The 15,766-nt window shown below is 50.4% G+C and overlaps 1 protein-coding gene across 3 annotated transcripts in view; it reads left to right on the top strand.

Moving 5' to 3' along the window:
- Positions 1 to 15,744, top strand: part of C2CD3 (C2 domain containing 3 centriole elongation regulator) — a 52,118-nt gene extending 36,374 nt beyond the window's left edge. Inside the window, exons 27-32 of one of the 3 annotated variants that reach the window (XM_083820947.1) lie at positions 709 to 809; positions 1,684 to 1,845; positions 2,907 to 3,124; positions 4,663 to 5,683; positions 6,107 to 6,200; positions 14,825 to 15,744. In XM_083820947.1, coding sequence (XP_083677073.1) covers positions 709 to 809; positions 1,684 to 1,845; positions 2,907 to 3,124; positions 4,663 to 5,683; positions 6,107 to 6,200; positions 14,825 to 14,968 — 1,740 coding nt within the window. In that variant the 3' untranslated portion in view covers positions 14,969 to 15,744. Of the gene's footprint in view, positions 1 to 708; positions 810 to 1,668; positions 1,846 to 2,906; positions 3,125 to 4,662; positions 5,684 to 6,106; positions 6,201 to 14,824 lie in introns of all 3 variants that reach the window. The other 2 variants (XM_083820948.1, XM_083820946.1) reach the window with 2 other exon arrangements.
- The last annotated feature ends 22 nt before the right edge of the window (positions 15,745 to 15,766 follow it).

Genomic DNA, 15,766 nt, shown 5'->3' with positions numbered 1-15,766 from the left:
AGCCTGGCATTGTTCCGTTTGATTGGTAGCTGATGCCCAAAACCGTAATTTAAATTTGCTCTTTTCCCAATTAGGAAATTTCTAATTTGACAGGGATTTAGTTTTCTGGAAGTTTTGCCATTTCACATGTGTGTTTTAGTCTCTCGACTTTCCAGCTGTACTGGGATGTGATATACACATGGAATGGAGTCACTGTACCCTACTTTCCATCAGTTTCCTCTTTGGTAGGGCAGAGAGAGATCCAACAATCCTCACGCTACATGTAGCACATGCAGTTACTAAAAACAAAAAGGTAGAATTTTATCCTCTTGCTGAGTTAACATTTTGTGGTTTTTGTAATATTTTATGATACTATTTTCAGCATGTGTTGTTGTGGTTTTTATTTTCTGTTATTAGCCACGTTTCCCTTTTTTGGATGCCTGCTTTATACAGCAAGGTTGAAACTGGAAAACGTAAATTGGAAGCTGTGGTTACAAATGAACAAAGGCTTTAAAACAGACTTCCTGTATTTTGATATTGGAATCTGCCTTCTAATAAATGCTTCTGAAATAAGAGTGTTGTTAAGTGGCAATTTGGCTCAGTGCTGCAAAATCCTTTGAAAATTTAAATTTAGAAAACTGAAGTTTTTATTTGTTAGCGCAGCAAGATAGTACTTTATTTATTTTCTTACTGTGGAAATCTCACACGTGGTGTTTCTCTTTATTCTAGGTGAAAGAAAGCTTTCCAACGTTGCCCAGTAATGTTACAAGCTTTTCCAAGCAGATGTCAAATACCTTGTCAAAGGAAGTTAGTGTTCCTACTCGAGAACCGTAAGTCAACTGGCTCTGGGTCATTTTGGTCATTTTGGGGACTCAGAAGTCCACGTATCTGAAAACATAAAGCCCTGTCAGAGGTCTTTCCCCGTGTTTGGACTTAAAGATTTTACCAAATTCCCTTTACCAGTGAGAGGAGCCCAGGAGATGGCAATCTTGGGACATGTACCTTTCTACGAAATCCAGATCTTCTTTTTCTCACTGGTGATTCCTGATTGTTGCATTTCCAGCCTTCTGCTTTAGGATTTACCCTATGCTAAGGCTAAAATTGGCAATTATTTCTTCCAGGCCTTTATAGGAATAAGGGTTTTTTATAGTAAGAAATTAGAAGTGAGTGTTACTGGTGTATCCCCTTCATTTTGCCATACCTCCTGGCTGGTGAAATGCTGTGGTATTGCGCATTCCAGGACTAATACTGGCAGATATCCTGCAGAAATTCTGCTCAATGTCCCTTAAAACAAGCACCAGTGTGCATACATGTATCTAGCAACATATAAGAGAGCATGTTAATTCATGGTTGGTTTATTTAGCGCACGTAAGAGGTGGTATTTCTCCTGTACGTGTCTTTGAAGTTTAGAGGGTCCATGGGCCAGCATTATTTGGCCTGACCAGCCAGACTGACAGCTGCTGGTGGGCGTTGCAGGTTCCCTACCAGCTGCACTATGGGTAGCTGCAGGTTTTTTTTTTGTTTTACTGTAAACCTGACACAGTCAGTAAAGGCCATTCTTGATGACGTTTGGAAAAGCTAGTTTCACCCGCCAGTGGCTCTGTAGTGTGCTTAAAGCTGTTGCGTGTTCTTAGTTAGCAGGCTTCACAAAATCAGAGATGCCAAACTGCTTTCTGTGGTTACATGTAGGCCTGTTCCCGGCAGAATGAATTCCCCTAAGACGCACACACCTCGTCATGAAGAGCATATGCAGAATGTGCGCAGGTTTCATGAGTCCTTGCAGCAAGCGGAAGGAAACGCACACCGGGCAGCCAAGATGGACTCGTTATCGCTGTCATCACGTGCTTCTCTTCTAACTGCTCTCAGGTAAGGCAGAGCTGTAGCCAAAATCTTGATCTAGGCGTTCCTGCTCCTGCAGGGGGATTGGACTAGATGATCTTTCAAGGTCCCTTCCAATTCCTACCATTCTGTGATTCTGTGAAAATGGTAATGCAAAGCCTTAGATTCGCGAAGCGGAGCTTGAAACTTAAGAATTCTTGCGTTCAGTTTTAAAGGAAATGAAAATATACAGTAACTGATTAAAAGTTATCAGTGAGATATCTGTAATAACAGCGGGATGAGATGAAGTTGGAAAAGCAGGGACTGGAGGGCAACTCAGCATTAGGACTGAGGTGCTCTAGCAACGCAGTGAGTCTCCAAAGGGAAACAGTAACAGCAGTGTTTTCAAATCTAGATCGAATGCTTTGCTTTATCCATCTCTGTTCATCTGTAACACGGCACACACTAGTAAGCCAATAGTCCTTTGAGTTACTTTTTCACGGATAGAAGAGCAAGCCTGTAAGCACTTTCATCGTGCATGTAGCTGGATGTCCTTTCCCAGCAGGATGCCTTTATTCTTACTAGAAGCACCTATTTGTTTATTTATTTTTGACTAGATTCTAGGTTTGTAGATCGGGTCTAAATTTTGGGAGAAGAATTTTCATTACCTGTAGGAATATGGGACTGAAAGAGACTCTGAGTCGTTCCATCCCTTCCCCAGCTACCACAAGCAATATATCATGAAATCCTTAGAACTTAAGCAGATGTAAATCCTTAGATTTTTATCATGCTCAGTCATAAAGTCAAGTAATAACGTTGCCGTTAAGACTTCTGCTGGAAGGTCATTTCAAATCCAACTTTCTTTGAGTGAGTACGTTTAAAACTAGCTCCTTTTTTTAACTTCCAGCCTAAATTTGTCCTTGAGAAAGCTTTGTCCTTTTGCTTAGGTAGAGCACTTACCTACTGATGTGTTTTTCAATAATAATCCTTAGTCCTCTGTTTGCTTATTTACATGCAGTTGACTGGAATGATACAAACAGAACCAGCCTGCTGTAGGTTGGTTGTGGTTTGGGGTTTTGTTTTTATCAATTTTTTACCACTGCTTACAGAAAAAACTTGAGTGAGCTGGATGAGGTTCAGAGATACTTCAGTCAGAAGCTGACCAGGTCTTTTCCTGACTTCAGTTACGGTAACACACCCAAACCAAGCCACGAAGAGCAGGAGAGTGATCATCAAGGCTTGAGGAGCCGAGAAGCGGATCCCAATGGATACCGTCTTCTGAAAAAGTCGAGTCAGTTGGTGTCTCAGGTCAGCAGCCTCATCAATGGTAAGTTGTCACTTGGCCTGGAATTTTTGGTCAGATGCTGCCTTAAAGTATCTTCAAATTTCTCACATAATCGAGGCCAATCCCTGGTGTTGGTCACCAGAATGTGTTAGTGCACTGGGGGAACGCTTCGGAGAGATTTTCAGACTTCTTTTGGTAATGATAATGTTGGGTCGAAACACACTCAGAAGTCAGGTTAGATGGGAGTTAAGGCTCTGTCAAGATAGCCTAAATTGTACTAAAATTTCAATGGCTGTTCGGTAGAAAAAGAGAGGTCCACAGGATGGTTCTGAGCTGAGTCTGCGGCTCTTTGCTGAGAGGAATTGGCATAGATCTGTTTTCAGGTGAGACTTATGCCTTGTGATGAATAGCTAAAGTAAAGCTCAGGATAGGTAAGACAAAGCTCTCAGTAAGCAGCTTAATTTCTATTTATCATATTCATTACATTTAGTCCTTTACAGGCATCGGTGCAATTAATTTTCCATATTATTAGTACACAGAAAGACATTCTTAAAAAGGCCAGAGGATGACACAATAGTGAAGGAACTCGTATCTCTTTGTACACCTTGTTTTCAGATCTATGCTTTTTTCACTTTGCCTGACATTTCTCCCAGCTCCATTCTAACTTTCTTCATTAACTTCTTACTGATTGCACTTAATTTATTTTAGCCTAACCACTCAAGCCGCTGCGATGTTATACCAGAGAGGCACAGTGAACAGTAAAACAACTAAGAAGCCAACTCAATGCTCGTACTTTTAAAATAATCTATCAGAGGAGAGAAGAAGCTGTGGCTCGGGGAGCTGCCAGTTGGAAAGTTAATTCCGTGCTGCTTCTGCCTCCAGCTGCCTGCAGGGAAACGCCACTTCCAGGAGATGGAGCTGGAGGGCACGTTTCTGTTACGCCAGAACCTGCCCTTTTTGTATCGCCACCTCGATTTTCTCATGTTTTCTTCTCCAGGGTTTTGCTTTTTTTTTTTTTGTCCCCTTCTGTTAATTGTTTTTACTGCTTCTTTAAGTACTCTCCTCTACAACCTGTCTCAAACTCTTCCTTCGTTTGCAAATGTCCTCCCCCCTTGCGTTGCCTCGTGGCAAGACTTTCACTTGCCTCAGAGTAGCAGTACTTTGCTGTTTAACCTAACACTGGCAAACTAATTTTTCAGAGAATTTGAGAATTGAATAGGATCTGTTAACTAGGAACCAAAACCAGGTGATCACGGCTTTCTAAAGAAACCATAAAATCCCCCGAGATATTCAGGATTGCATATATTCTCTTAATGTCAAGGCTCCTAATCCAACCATCTTTTTTCAGAACCTGTGTCTGGAGCACAGGCAGCTCCCCATTTTCAGTCCTTGTAATTTGGCACAGCAACTGAACGATAGTCCTGAGTGAATTTCTGGTTTATTAATATTTAATTAATAATCGCCTGTCATTTGATTGGAGTTGGGAAATTGAACTGATTTTCTGCAAAAAGCCCAGGTAAATCAGCTAAAGGGTGAATGGTTGCCCTGTGCACTTACTGATGCCGTTTTCTATTAATCAGACTTACAGACCATCACTAAAAATAGTAAAGACTCTTCTGCTGGGCATCAGGACAACGGCAGAAAGCCGGGTGCTGCTCGTGTACCCCACCAGAAGGCTGCAAAAGCCAGAACTGAAGTGCGTCAAGGCCAGGGTGAGTTGGACTCGACCAATGCTTGCAGTGATACGCGGCTGCCGTGCTCTTTTGGGAGGCACATATTGCAGGAGTTGCTAGACCAAGCTGTCCCTGAAAGCGAGCATCCTTTGCCAGCGGGCTACATCCAGAGAGATGAAGGTGCTTTTGCCATCCAGCCCCACAGCGAAGAAGAATACGAGGAGGATGTTATAGAACCACGAACTCTTAATGAAATAACAACCCTGACGGACAAAACCAGCCCCTGGTCCAGCGTGCTCTCTGAAGTGGAACTGGGAGCTGACCAGCAGCCCATAAATGCGAGGCCTGAAGATCAGGGGGATACAGATTGTTTGCAAAAAGGGAAGAGCGGGCGGAGCAGCTCGTTGTCCAGCGTACCGCAAGGTGACAACCGAAGCGTGCTCACCGCTCTTAGCCCATGCGTCAGCCCCTGCACAGAGCAGAGCAGTCCTTGGGCAGGAGTAGAAGGCTTGAAGAGCTTGAACGGTGTCACAGAAAAATCTGGGATGGAGCTGCTCCGTTCTGCTCGTTTGTCAGCGGTGCATCAAACAGTTGGTGGCCCTGTAGAAAATGGAAATTGCGACTGGGATAGAACGTTTAACGCTAAACAAATAAAACACAATGCAGAATTTCACGCGGCCTCCGAAGAACTTCTGGAATTTCCAGGAGTCATTGGTTTGACCAATCGAAAAACCACAGCGAGAGAGAAGGAAGATGGTGAGGTTTTAGGTGAAGATCATCAAGATGAGGAAAAAACTGGTTCCAATGAGATCTTTGCGAAGAGTGTATCTGCCCGAGCAGGCTCAGAAGGAAACGGTGGCTTTTCTGATGGCAGCCATGAAGACCCACCGGCAGAGTCAGGAAAGTCTGAGAAACCAACAATTGTTTTGTATCCTTCCGTTTCCTTAAGCACACATTGCATTCAGGGAGCGTATCTTACTGCTTAGTTAGAATCGTATTGGCCTCAGCAAAGAGAAATTCGCTGTGTGGAGCTCTTCCCTGTGAAATAAGTCCAGAATTGATGGCCAGGGAATGGGTGAGAAGTCACAGAATGGTTTGGGTTGGAAGGGGCCTTGAAGATCATCTCATTAAGTCCGTGTTACGTCGTGTTTCAGAGTGTAGTGAGGACTTCCTTCCATTTGTAACCAGTATTCAGTGTTCAGAATGATAGCATGATGATTAAAATTAATGAGTTTCACCGTCGGGGATCCGCTTGGAGCTGTTACAGCGAGGCTCATTGCCCGCCTGCTGCCCCGTCAAGCTTTGTGCGGTCACGCACTGCCAAAGGTTGTTCCTTAACAGCTCTGCTCAGACCTGATCCCGTTGTTGTTCCCAACTTCTTCCTTCCACCGCAGCAGATGGAAGCCTCCATGAGGATGCTCAGCATTTCTTCCCGTCCTTCCACGGTAAGTACGGGGCGTCCTTTCCTTTATTGTCCCAGCTTAACGGCGTCCGACTGTTCGAGCAGGAATGGAAGGACTTCTCCCTTCCTTTGCCTGTCAGCGCTGAGGTTAGAGGTTGTGACAGCTTCCAAATCAAGGAGAATCTCTCTGATACCTCTTCTCACAAAGAGAATCATTTTCAACATTCGTGATTCAACGTTCTCAGTGACGCTTGTTCATTTAAGCGGCGTGTTTGTCCATGTAGTCAGGGAGGTTGCTCTTTTCCTCCCCTGGAGTCGGTGGAATTCGCAGGTGCTCCACACTTCCTTGTGCTTTATCATGATATAGGGTGCCTAATTTGGGGGATACCTGTAATTATGACTAATTTGCACCTCTTAGATTGGGATAAAATAGGGAGTTTGCAGCAGAGAGCACCTCCCTGGGAGGTACTGACTCCTGTTCTTCGATGGAGGGAGAGGGAGTAGTAGAAGTACTTACGCAGGCTGATGATTGCTTTTATTGCTTCATAAATATTTTTGTTTGCATAAACATTTACTTGGTGCAGGAAAGTAGAGACCGTTTTCTTTCCAGAAGGTTTGTGACTCGGTTGTTTTGGGGTCTAACCGTTATTCCTGTGCAGCCACAGCAGGGCTCTGGATGTGGATCTCGGGTACTGCACCATGTGGGCCAAGTGTTTACTGCTCCCAGAACAGATAACGCGTTCGCTCCCCTCCCTGTGACCTATGAAACAAATGCTGTAAGGAACATTTATGTAATCAGAAGCAGCTTGCTTGATCAAACAGAACAAAACCAGGCAGGATCTAATGGCTCTGAAGCAATGGAAACTCCTTGCAATTAATAAACATGTTTACAGGCAGGTAAAATGCATGGATTTTTGCTGTTTTGCATTATTAAAATGATTTTTTTTCTCATTTACACAAGGCTTACCCTTTTCTAAAGCCTTTGAAACTTGTTCCTGATGAAAATACAGAACTCTATCAGAGCTGTCATGGTCACAGTGTGCTTTCAGGGTCCTTGGATGTAGTTTGACCATAACACCTAGGCTGCAGTATGTCTCAGTGCTCGTTAAGCATACTTCTCATGCTCTATCTAAACACTTCAGATAAAATCCAAAGCAGATCAAATCCAAAAAAAAAATCCAAAAATCCAAAGCAGAATCTCTGGCACGTTTCTCCTGGGGAATCTCCTTTGAATTATGTTTTCCCTTCTGTCCATCCTCGCTCTCTTAATTCACTGCCATGCCCCTTCTTCCACGTTTTGCTTTCTCTGAAAGCTTCTGCTTCTTCCTGGAAGCAGCCTGTCCTTCCGTGCGTCTGCAAAGCAGCGCTCAGACCTACGGGCTGATGTTAATGCCGGTTTTACTCGAATTCCCTTTCTGTGCAGTGCTAAGCTCGGTGGCTAGCAACACACCCCTGAAAGTGGTCAATAATTAGGGAGAGTATTAATAGGGCCCCGTTTTGGATATAGCTGACCTTAAACCAGCTTAATTCCGGGAGTAACTAGAGCTGATCTTTTGCAGTTACACTTTGTAGGCATCTGCTGAGACAGGACTCGGTTCTGCCCCGCGCTGCGCAGCCACCATCAAGCGCCCGATGCGAAGAGCAGGAAGTTTTACGTTTATGCCGGCGTTACGCCGCCGTTCAGGAAAGCCTGCTTTCTCGTATTTGTGTTCCTAGCTAGCGCCGAGGACGTCGGTTTCTAAATCCGGGTTTGTTTAGTTTCCGCACAGTTCAGCAAACGCCGAGCGTGACGGCAAGGCCGAAATCTGAGCTGTTATCATCTGAAGATCAGCAGTGCCCTGTCGCTCACATGGCGCTTGGCAAGCCTCCCTCCTGGCCTTGCTGGCGTTCCTGACGCCTCTCCCTGTGGTGCCTGACACCCTGTTTTCCCTGCCTTTCTCCACAAAGCGAGGAAAAACCGGTGAGGAGGCGAAGGGGGCGGTCACGTCAAAGGAGGTGGCAGAATTTTGAGACAAAAGGGCTTTTCTGGGTCGTGCTGCGAGGACTTGTGCATCTTGAGGACTTGAGAGGTGCTACAGTAGCTCAGGCCAAGTGGCAGGGACCGGAATTTTGCAGAGCCTCACGAAATATAAAAAAAAATCAACAAATGTTTGACCTTTTTTCCTCCACCACATCAGATTCATGTCCAGTTTCTTGAGGTCCTTCCCGGCTTTCCCGTTCCACTCTTGTCACCTGCTGTGACCCAGCAGGCCAGGTTCGATTTCTGCCCCTTCTCAGGTTCATGGAGCAGCTTCGCACTTGTCTCCACTCAGCCCTTTTCCCGGCTGTTCCTGATATAACCTAGGGAAAAACTTCGATGCTAAACTTAACAGCATCCAGCACTGTATCGTGGTTACTTTAAAGCTACATCTGTTTTTTAATGAATCAGAGCCATCGTGAAGGTGGCCCGGATTACAGTCCAGATCTTTTTACTGACCGTAGCCTCTGGCCTCACTTCTCCTCCCTCTTTGCCTGTGCTGCATTCGTATGTTCCGTGCTATTTTATATACCAGGGCTGAGTTTTTGAGTCAAAAATTTAATCTCTCTAGATAACGACCACTCACGCGGAGGGCACTGCAGCGCTGATTCTGGTTAGGGTTTCAGGTAATCATACACTAGAGAAAAAGATAATAATGAAATAAAACACTATTGCAATGAGGTGCTAGCTGGGAAGCCCGTGTTAAGGTTTGCTGCCTTTCAGAGTGACCCAGTCTACTCGTATGAAGCTGTTTGGGGGGGAAAAAAGGTATTTAAAACCAACTTTTCACTAAAATATCTTTATTTTTTTCCACACTTCTACGAATATTCCAAAAGGATAAGAAACTTACATTGAAACCAATTTTACCCAGCATAAGTAGTTGTTTCGTATGGATGTACCTTCAGTGTAGGCTAGAAATAACACTTTTATAACACAAACTTAGCACCTTTGAGGTGTCCTGAAACTGCAGCTGGCCCGCGAAGGTCCAAACATCCTTTCTTGGTTGTGACGTTTGTTCTTGGCCTGCTCCCCTTTCAGCTGCAGCCGTGGAAGCTTCTTCTTTTCCCCAAGCACGTTCCCCAGAGCTAAGGTTTTTAGCCAGTAAAACTTGTCCTCTTAACCTGCTGAACAGAAATGCTGCTGTTCTTTCGTTTTCGTGATCAGAAGCCGTATTCCCCACGTCTGCCTGGGACGGGGTGTGCCGCCTGGGACGGGACGCGAAGCTTTGGCTGTCCAGAAAGCAGAAGTAGGTGCAAGGTCGCTCCGCTGGGGGGGTTGTAGCCTATTGACACAGATCCGTTTCCACTCCTGCGTCAGCGCTCGGCCAAAACTCGCTGTCACGCTTGCTGCGCCGCCGGGGCTGAAACGCTGCTCGCTGCCAAGGTGCTTACCCGAATTCTCTGACCTTGAAACGAGCCGGCCCCCAGGACCTCCAAAATGCCGACAAATCCCTTTGCTTTGCTCGAATCCCCGGCGCACGGCAGGTAGGTAATCCCAGGCTGGTTTAAGCGTCCTGCCGTATCGCAGCCGCTTCTACGAACAGGAAAGCAAAGCACAGTCTTCTGTACCTAAGTCCTCTTCCTCTCGCGTTTTCCGAGAGGAAAACGCGTCCTAAAAACGCAGCGCTGAGGCCAAAACGCCTTGCTAAAAGCTGTGTGTGCAGGGAATTTGCGTATTTCAAAGAAAAATCGCTTTATACAGAGGGAAGCACAGAAGTGTAGCCCTTTCCTGTATCCCCATCCCAAAAACGTTGGTGAAGCTAAACCTGCAGATGCGATTTCCTGAGGCTCCCGATCACCTCTGCAGGCTGGGGGTGTTAACTGTGCCTGTGAGCTTGGCCCGTTTTCACGCCTGAGCATGGGAGCAGCAGGAAGAAGAGCCTCTGAGCCTTTCTTACGGCTGGAAGTTCGTGTTTCAAAAGGGTTTGGGTACGCGTGTCAGCGTGTCTGAGTTGCCGCAGGTGGACGCGGCGGTACAAAAACGGGAGCAATAGGATTTGAGGCACCTGCCTGTGTCTGGAAAAGCGTGCAAGTGCGGTGTTTGCGTGCTCACCCTGTTTACTGGCAGTCAGGAGCGCACAAACCGCTACCCGTCGCCTTGGTGTCATCTGACAGCAGCGGGCAGCTGCTCTCCTGTCGTATTTTCAGTTTAGGAGCACGGGGCTCCTTTGGGGTGAGCCGTCGCACTGGGGGCTTACGTTGAAAATGTGAGCTGCCGCGTCTCCCTGGCAAGCGGTGCCCAAAGAGTCCGTGTACAGCACAAATGCTCATGAGAGGGGAATTCGGGAGCCAGTTTTGTAGAAGGCAGGTTCTGCATCGTCCAGGGCGCTTGTAGTTTCGGTAACGAAATCCCAAAGTTGTCCATCGGACACATTTCCGTAAGCGTTTCCCAGGCTGCAGTGGCTGCGGGCAGGAGTTCGCAGCCTTGGCGGCGCTGGCGGGACGATTTCTTTATGGCCACGGTACCAAATGCCATTTCGTGATAACGTGAAATAGGATGAACTGGATGGTTTGGGGAATGTGATAGAGAGCCCTTGCTACAGTATAAACCTGCATCTGCTGTAGCATCGCACGCAGCTCCCCCGAGCTGCGGGAATTCCTTGCCGTGTTTGGGTTTGTGGGCTTTCTTTTTTAGGCTTTCCTGGGTGAAGGGATGAGGCAGTCCGTGTAAATTCCTTGCAGATACATAAAGCTGGTGTTCGGGAGCGAATGCTGCCTTGGTGCACCGAAATTAGAGGCCTTTCGCCAGCCCTGAGCTCTCCCTGTGAACATTTTTCTCCGTGAACAGCTAACGAATGCTGTACAGAGACCAGAGAGCCAGCACGAGCTGGTTGCTGCCCGGCTCCAGCCAACACGAAGGTTTCGGCTGTTTCCCAAACACTTGGCTCGGGGAATGGGGTGGGAAGAAAAACCTACTGACCCGGCCTCTCTGCACGGCCTTGAGCGGGGAGGCCAGCAGGCATCTCTTTTTGCTCGCTTTTAACCTTCTGATGTTGCCAGGTCTGTGTTTAAAATCTCTCCGCTTCTTACCTTTGGTGTAGACCAGGTTATCCCAGAGCAGAAAGAAAAACAAAGCAAGGATTCTCGAAAATATCGATGTGTCTTTTTCAGTAGGATAAAAATGGGTGCTGGTTTTGAAGGATCGCAGGCCCTAGCTACTTTCCTGCGTAGCCTGAAGTCTCTTGTAGCACTATTCATGTAATTTCCAGGATTCACAGGACAAAACTGGGAGCCGGTTTTCAGTTCTGCTGATTTATAGCTAGTTTGTTGTGAGCCTTTTCTGCGCTGCTGCAGAAGACAAGCGAGCCGTTCCCACCCGTGTCGTCCTTTTTCTTGACCGGGCAGCCCGCGAGCAGCGCCGTCATCTCGGTGAGCATTGCCCAGCACAAGAAACAAACAGGCCGCTTGCTCCTAAAAGAGCCGTTTCCCTCCCCAGACGGCGCCCCTCGAGGCGGGCAGCGCGCAGCAGCGGGCTCTGGGCAGGGAGCCGCTCACCTCGGGAGCCCTTCCTGCCGTGGCCGAGCCCGGCAAGGACGGAGAAGGCAGCACGGGGATGTGGGCCAAAGGCCGGGCCGCTGTCAGCTTTCGGAGCCAGCGCCGTCCTCCGGGGCAGCCTCAGCCCTGTGGTTAGCGAGGTCCCAGCCCAGCACCACACCTCCCACACGGGCACCGCTCGCTTGGGCCTCCGCGGGCACCCGAGGCTGGGCCCTCACCTGCCTCAGCACCCAAAATGTGGGGCATGTCGGCTCGTTGGTCTAGGGGTATGATTCTCGCTTAGGGTGCGAGAGGTCCCGGGTTCAAATCCCGGACGAGCCCTGCTTTTTTAGGCCACCAAGGCCAACGGCATCGGGCTCGTGTCAGGAGGGAGCAGTGCAGCCAGCAGGACCAGGGAGGTGCTCGTCCCCCTGGGCTCTGCTCCGGTGAGGCCGCACCTCGAGTGCCGGGTTCAGCTTTGGGCCCCTCGCTACCAGAAGGACATCGAGGCCCTGGAGCGTGTCCAGAGAAGGGCTCCGAAGCTGGGGAAGGGCCTGGGACACAAGTCCTGTGAGGAGCGGCTGAGGGACCTGGGGGGGTTTGGGCTGGAGAAGAGGAGGCTCAGGGCAGACCTTATTGCTCTCTGCAACTGCCTGAAAGGAAGGGGTGGGGAGCTGGGGGTCGGCCTCTGCTCACCGGTAACCAGTGACAGGACCAGAGGGAACGGCCTCAAGTTGTGCCAGGGGAGGTTCGGGTTGGAAATGAGGAGACATTTCTTCTCAGCAAGAGCGGTCAGGCGTTGGGACGGGTTGCCCAGGGAGGTGGTGGAGTCCCCGTCCCTGGGGGTGTTCAAGGCAAGGTTGGACGTGGTGCTTGGGGACATGGTTTGGTGGGGGACAGTGGTGGTAGGGGGGTGGTTGGACCAGGCGATCTTGGAGGGCTTTTTCAATTAATACATTAGGTTTTTACTTAAAGGGAAACGGGAGTTTGTGTGTATGCTGAAAACCCCAGTGTTTAGTGGCACTGTGACGTCCGTGAGGAAGTGCAGCTGCCGGGAGAACTCGTGCACTGAGGGGCTGTGACAAAATACTAAAAGAGTAGCGTGCGGCCTGTGGGCTGCTTCACAGGGTCCCTGCAGGGAACCGAGGCTGCCCGGTCCCGTTTGTCAGCGGGCCTTTGGCTGTGTGGGGGCCCTGCCTCTGCTTTGCAGGGGCGCTTGGTTTGGTTTTAGGGTTCTGCGTATCACAGAGTCACAGAATCGAAGGGGTTGGAGGTGGCCTCAGGAGATCACCGGGTCCAGCCCCCTGCCAAAGCAGGTTCCCTAGAGCAGGCTGCCGAGACAGGCGTCCATGTGGGCCTTGAATATCTCCAGAGAAGGAGACCCCACAACCTCCCCGGGCAGCCTGTCCCAGCGCTCCGTCACTGGGAAGAAGTTCTTGCGCGTGTTGGTTTTCTCCGTGAGTCTGTAAATAGCAAAAATCCAGGCAGAACGTTAGAGATGGAAACATTTAAGGTGAAATCATCCAAGCGCTTACAGCAGGGAGCTGTAACGGTGAGCACCGATCCTCCCGCCTGCCAAGCCTGTGCCGGAGCAGGCCGGGTCAGCAGAGCCGAAGATCGCACTTGGGAAATGTCGCCGGGGGGTTCCAGCCTCTTGCCCTTGTCTGCATGTGGGAAGGGGAACTGGTGTTAAAGCAGCTTTAGCCTCTTACACGAGCCTCTTGTCCCTCGCCCTGGGCTCCAACAAGCACAGCTCCACCCGGCACACGCAGGGCAGGACGGGTTTTGTTCCGCAGAGCGCTTCCCCTTACGGTTCTCCGCCGGCAGAGCTGTCACAGAGCTGCCACTCGGCGTGCTCGCCGCACAAGAGGTATCCCAGACCGCTTGCTCCTAAAAGAGCCGTTTCCCTCCCCAGACGGCGCCCCTCGAGGCGGGCAGCGCGCGGCAGCGGGCTCTGGGCAGGGAGCCGCTCACCTCGGGAGCCCTTCCTGCCGCGGCCGAGCCCGGCGAGGACGGAGAAGGCAGCACGGGGATGTGGGCCAAAGGCCGGGCCGCTGTCAGCTTTCGGAGCCAGCGCCGTCCTCCGGGGCAGCCTCAGCCCTGTGGTTAGCGAGGTCCCAGCCCAGCACCACACCTCCCACACGGGCACCGCTCGCTTGGGCCTCCGCGGGCACCCGAGGCTGGGTCCTCAGCTGCCTCAGCACCCAAAATGTGGGGCACGTCGGCTCGTTGGTCTAGGGGTATGATTCTCGCTTAGGGTGCGAGAGGTCCCGGGTTCAAATCCCGGACGAGCCCTGCTTTTTTAGGCCACCAAGGCCAGCGGCATCGGGCTCGTGTCAGGAGCAGTGCGGCCAGCGGGGCCAGGGAGGTGCTCGTCCCCCTGGGCTCTGCTCTGGTGAGGCCGCACCTCGAGTGCCGGGTTCAGCTTTGGGCCCCTCGCTACCAGAAGGACATCGAGGCCCTGGAGCGTGTCCAGAGAAGGGCTGCGAAGCTGGGGAAGGGCCTGGGACACGAGTCCTGTGAGGGGCGGCTGAGGGGTGGGGAGCTGGGGGTCGGCCTCTGCTCACAATTAACCAGCTTCCAGCCCTGACAGCACGTGAGCACCGCAGCGAGTTCACCTCTCCCCTAGAAGCTAAATGCAGGCACGCAGCCGCTGGAGGCGGGGATGGGAAGCCACGGGAATGCTGCTCGTCCTTCTCCTCTGCCTTTCGCGCAGCCGACAGCTCCGGCAGCCTGTTCCCCGGCCAGGCTGCGCGGTGTCGGAGCGAAAGGGCGCGGAGGTGAGGGGCAGAGGGGAAGTAATAACAAAAATCAAATCAAAACACTAGAGATTTTCACATTGAAGGTGAAATCATCCGAGCGGTTACAGCAGTGGGATCTTTGTTCGGTGGTTGTGTTTGAAACTGACACTCAGGTAATGTGGGAAGGAGGAAACGGGGACTACTGAGATACTCCCCGAAATGCGGAGCGCTGTGCTCCGAGACCCATACCCAGCCCGGGCCGCGATGCCTCTCAGCGCGCAGGGTGAGAGAAAGCCCTTGAAGAAGAACCAGTGAGCAAGGGAAAACCTCGGGAGGGGGATTTCTGCATATCCAGCTGCTCGCAGGCTGCAAAAGGCACACCCAGCACCCGGGCAGAGCTCGCAGGGCTGTAAAGTTTTGTTCCTTCTCTCCCCAGAGCGGACGCGGAGCTGCGCTGGGAGGAATCCCATACCGAAGGCCGAACCGTCCGAGGCCGGCGCTGGCCCCGGCCGCTCTCTCGGAAGAAGAAGCCAAGAGAATCGCCCGCATCTTCTCTGCTCGGCTCTCCAAGAAAGAGTAGTGAGGGTGAGAGCCCGTCCGGAGCGGCTCCTGCCTGCTGTGGGCAAAGGCTGCGGCCTCCGGGGGGGGAAGGAGAAGGCAGCAGTTGGGCTCAATCTCTGCTATTTTGCCTAATTGGTATTAATTTAAAGGGAGGTGGAGCCTGGTGGTCAGCCAAGGGGAGCACAGAGGCTGCACCTTGCGAGGCCAGCGCCCAGGTGAGACTCAAGCCCCAGGCTAAGCAGCAGGGCGTCACCTGGCCTTCAGGTGCTCGGTTTCTGAGCTTTATTCCTGTGAAATTTCTCCGGTTACACCACCCCTCCCCTTTTAGTTTTATTTTTTAACGAGCTGGGTGAAGCGTCCCATTTTGGGGCAGCTCCTCTTTTCTTGAACCAAAGGAGGGAGGACGTTAAAAATCGGCCGTCCTGGCGGGGAGCTGAGCGCCGCTGCCTCCCTGCCCGCGTGTGCTGAGGACGGGGAGAGGAGAGGAGCTCCCTCCCCGCCTCGTACACCCAAAAATCACTGCTGGGAAGCAGTTTGCTGATTCTCCGAGTGCAAGAGGAACGCTTGCGCCCGCGGTGCTTGTGTAAATACGGACCCAGGGTCCTGTGAAATAGCGGTGTGTGTACAGAAGGCTTTTACGGGAAATGTGGCACTTTTATAACGTAAATTATTTTTGTACGTGTTCGTCCGCTACCTTTTGGATAACGGCTTTGATGCAAACCAAGCTAAGTTATTTTTTTGTACCGCTCCCCGACCGCTGCTTGTGTTTCAATAAAATTATGATTTCTTCTTGTCCGGGGCGCGGTGCTCGGCTCCG

Source organism: Anser anser, assembly GCF_964211835.1.
Source record: "Anser anser genome assembly, chromosome: 1".
Lineage (NCBI taxonomy): Eukaryota > Metazoa > Chordata > Aves > Anseriformes > Anatidae > Anser > Anser anser.
The sequence above is the reverse complement of the archived record's forward strand: the minus strand, read 5'-3'. Positions and strand labels throughout refer to the sequence as shown.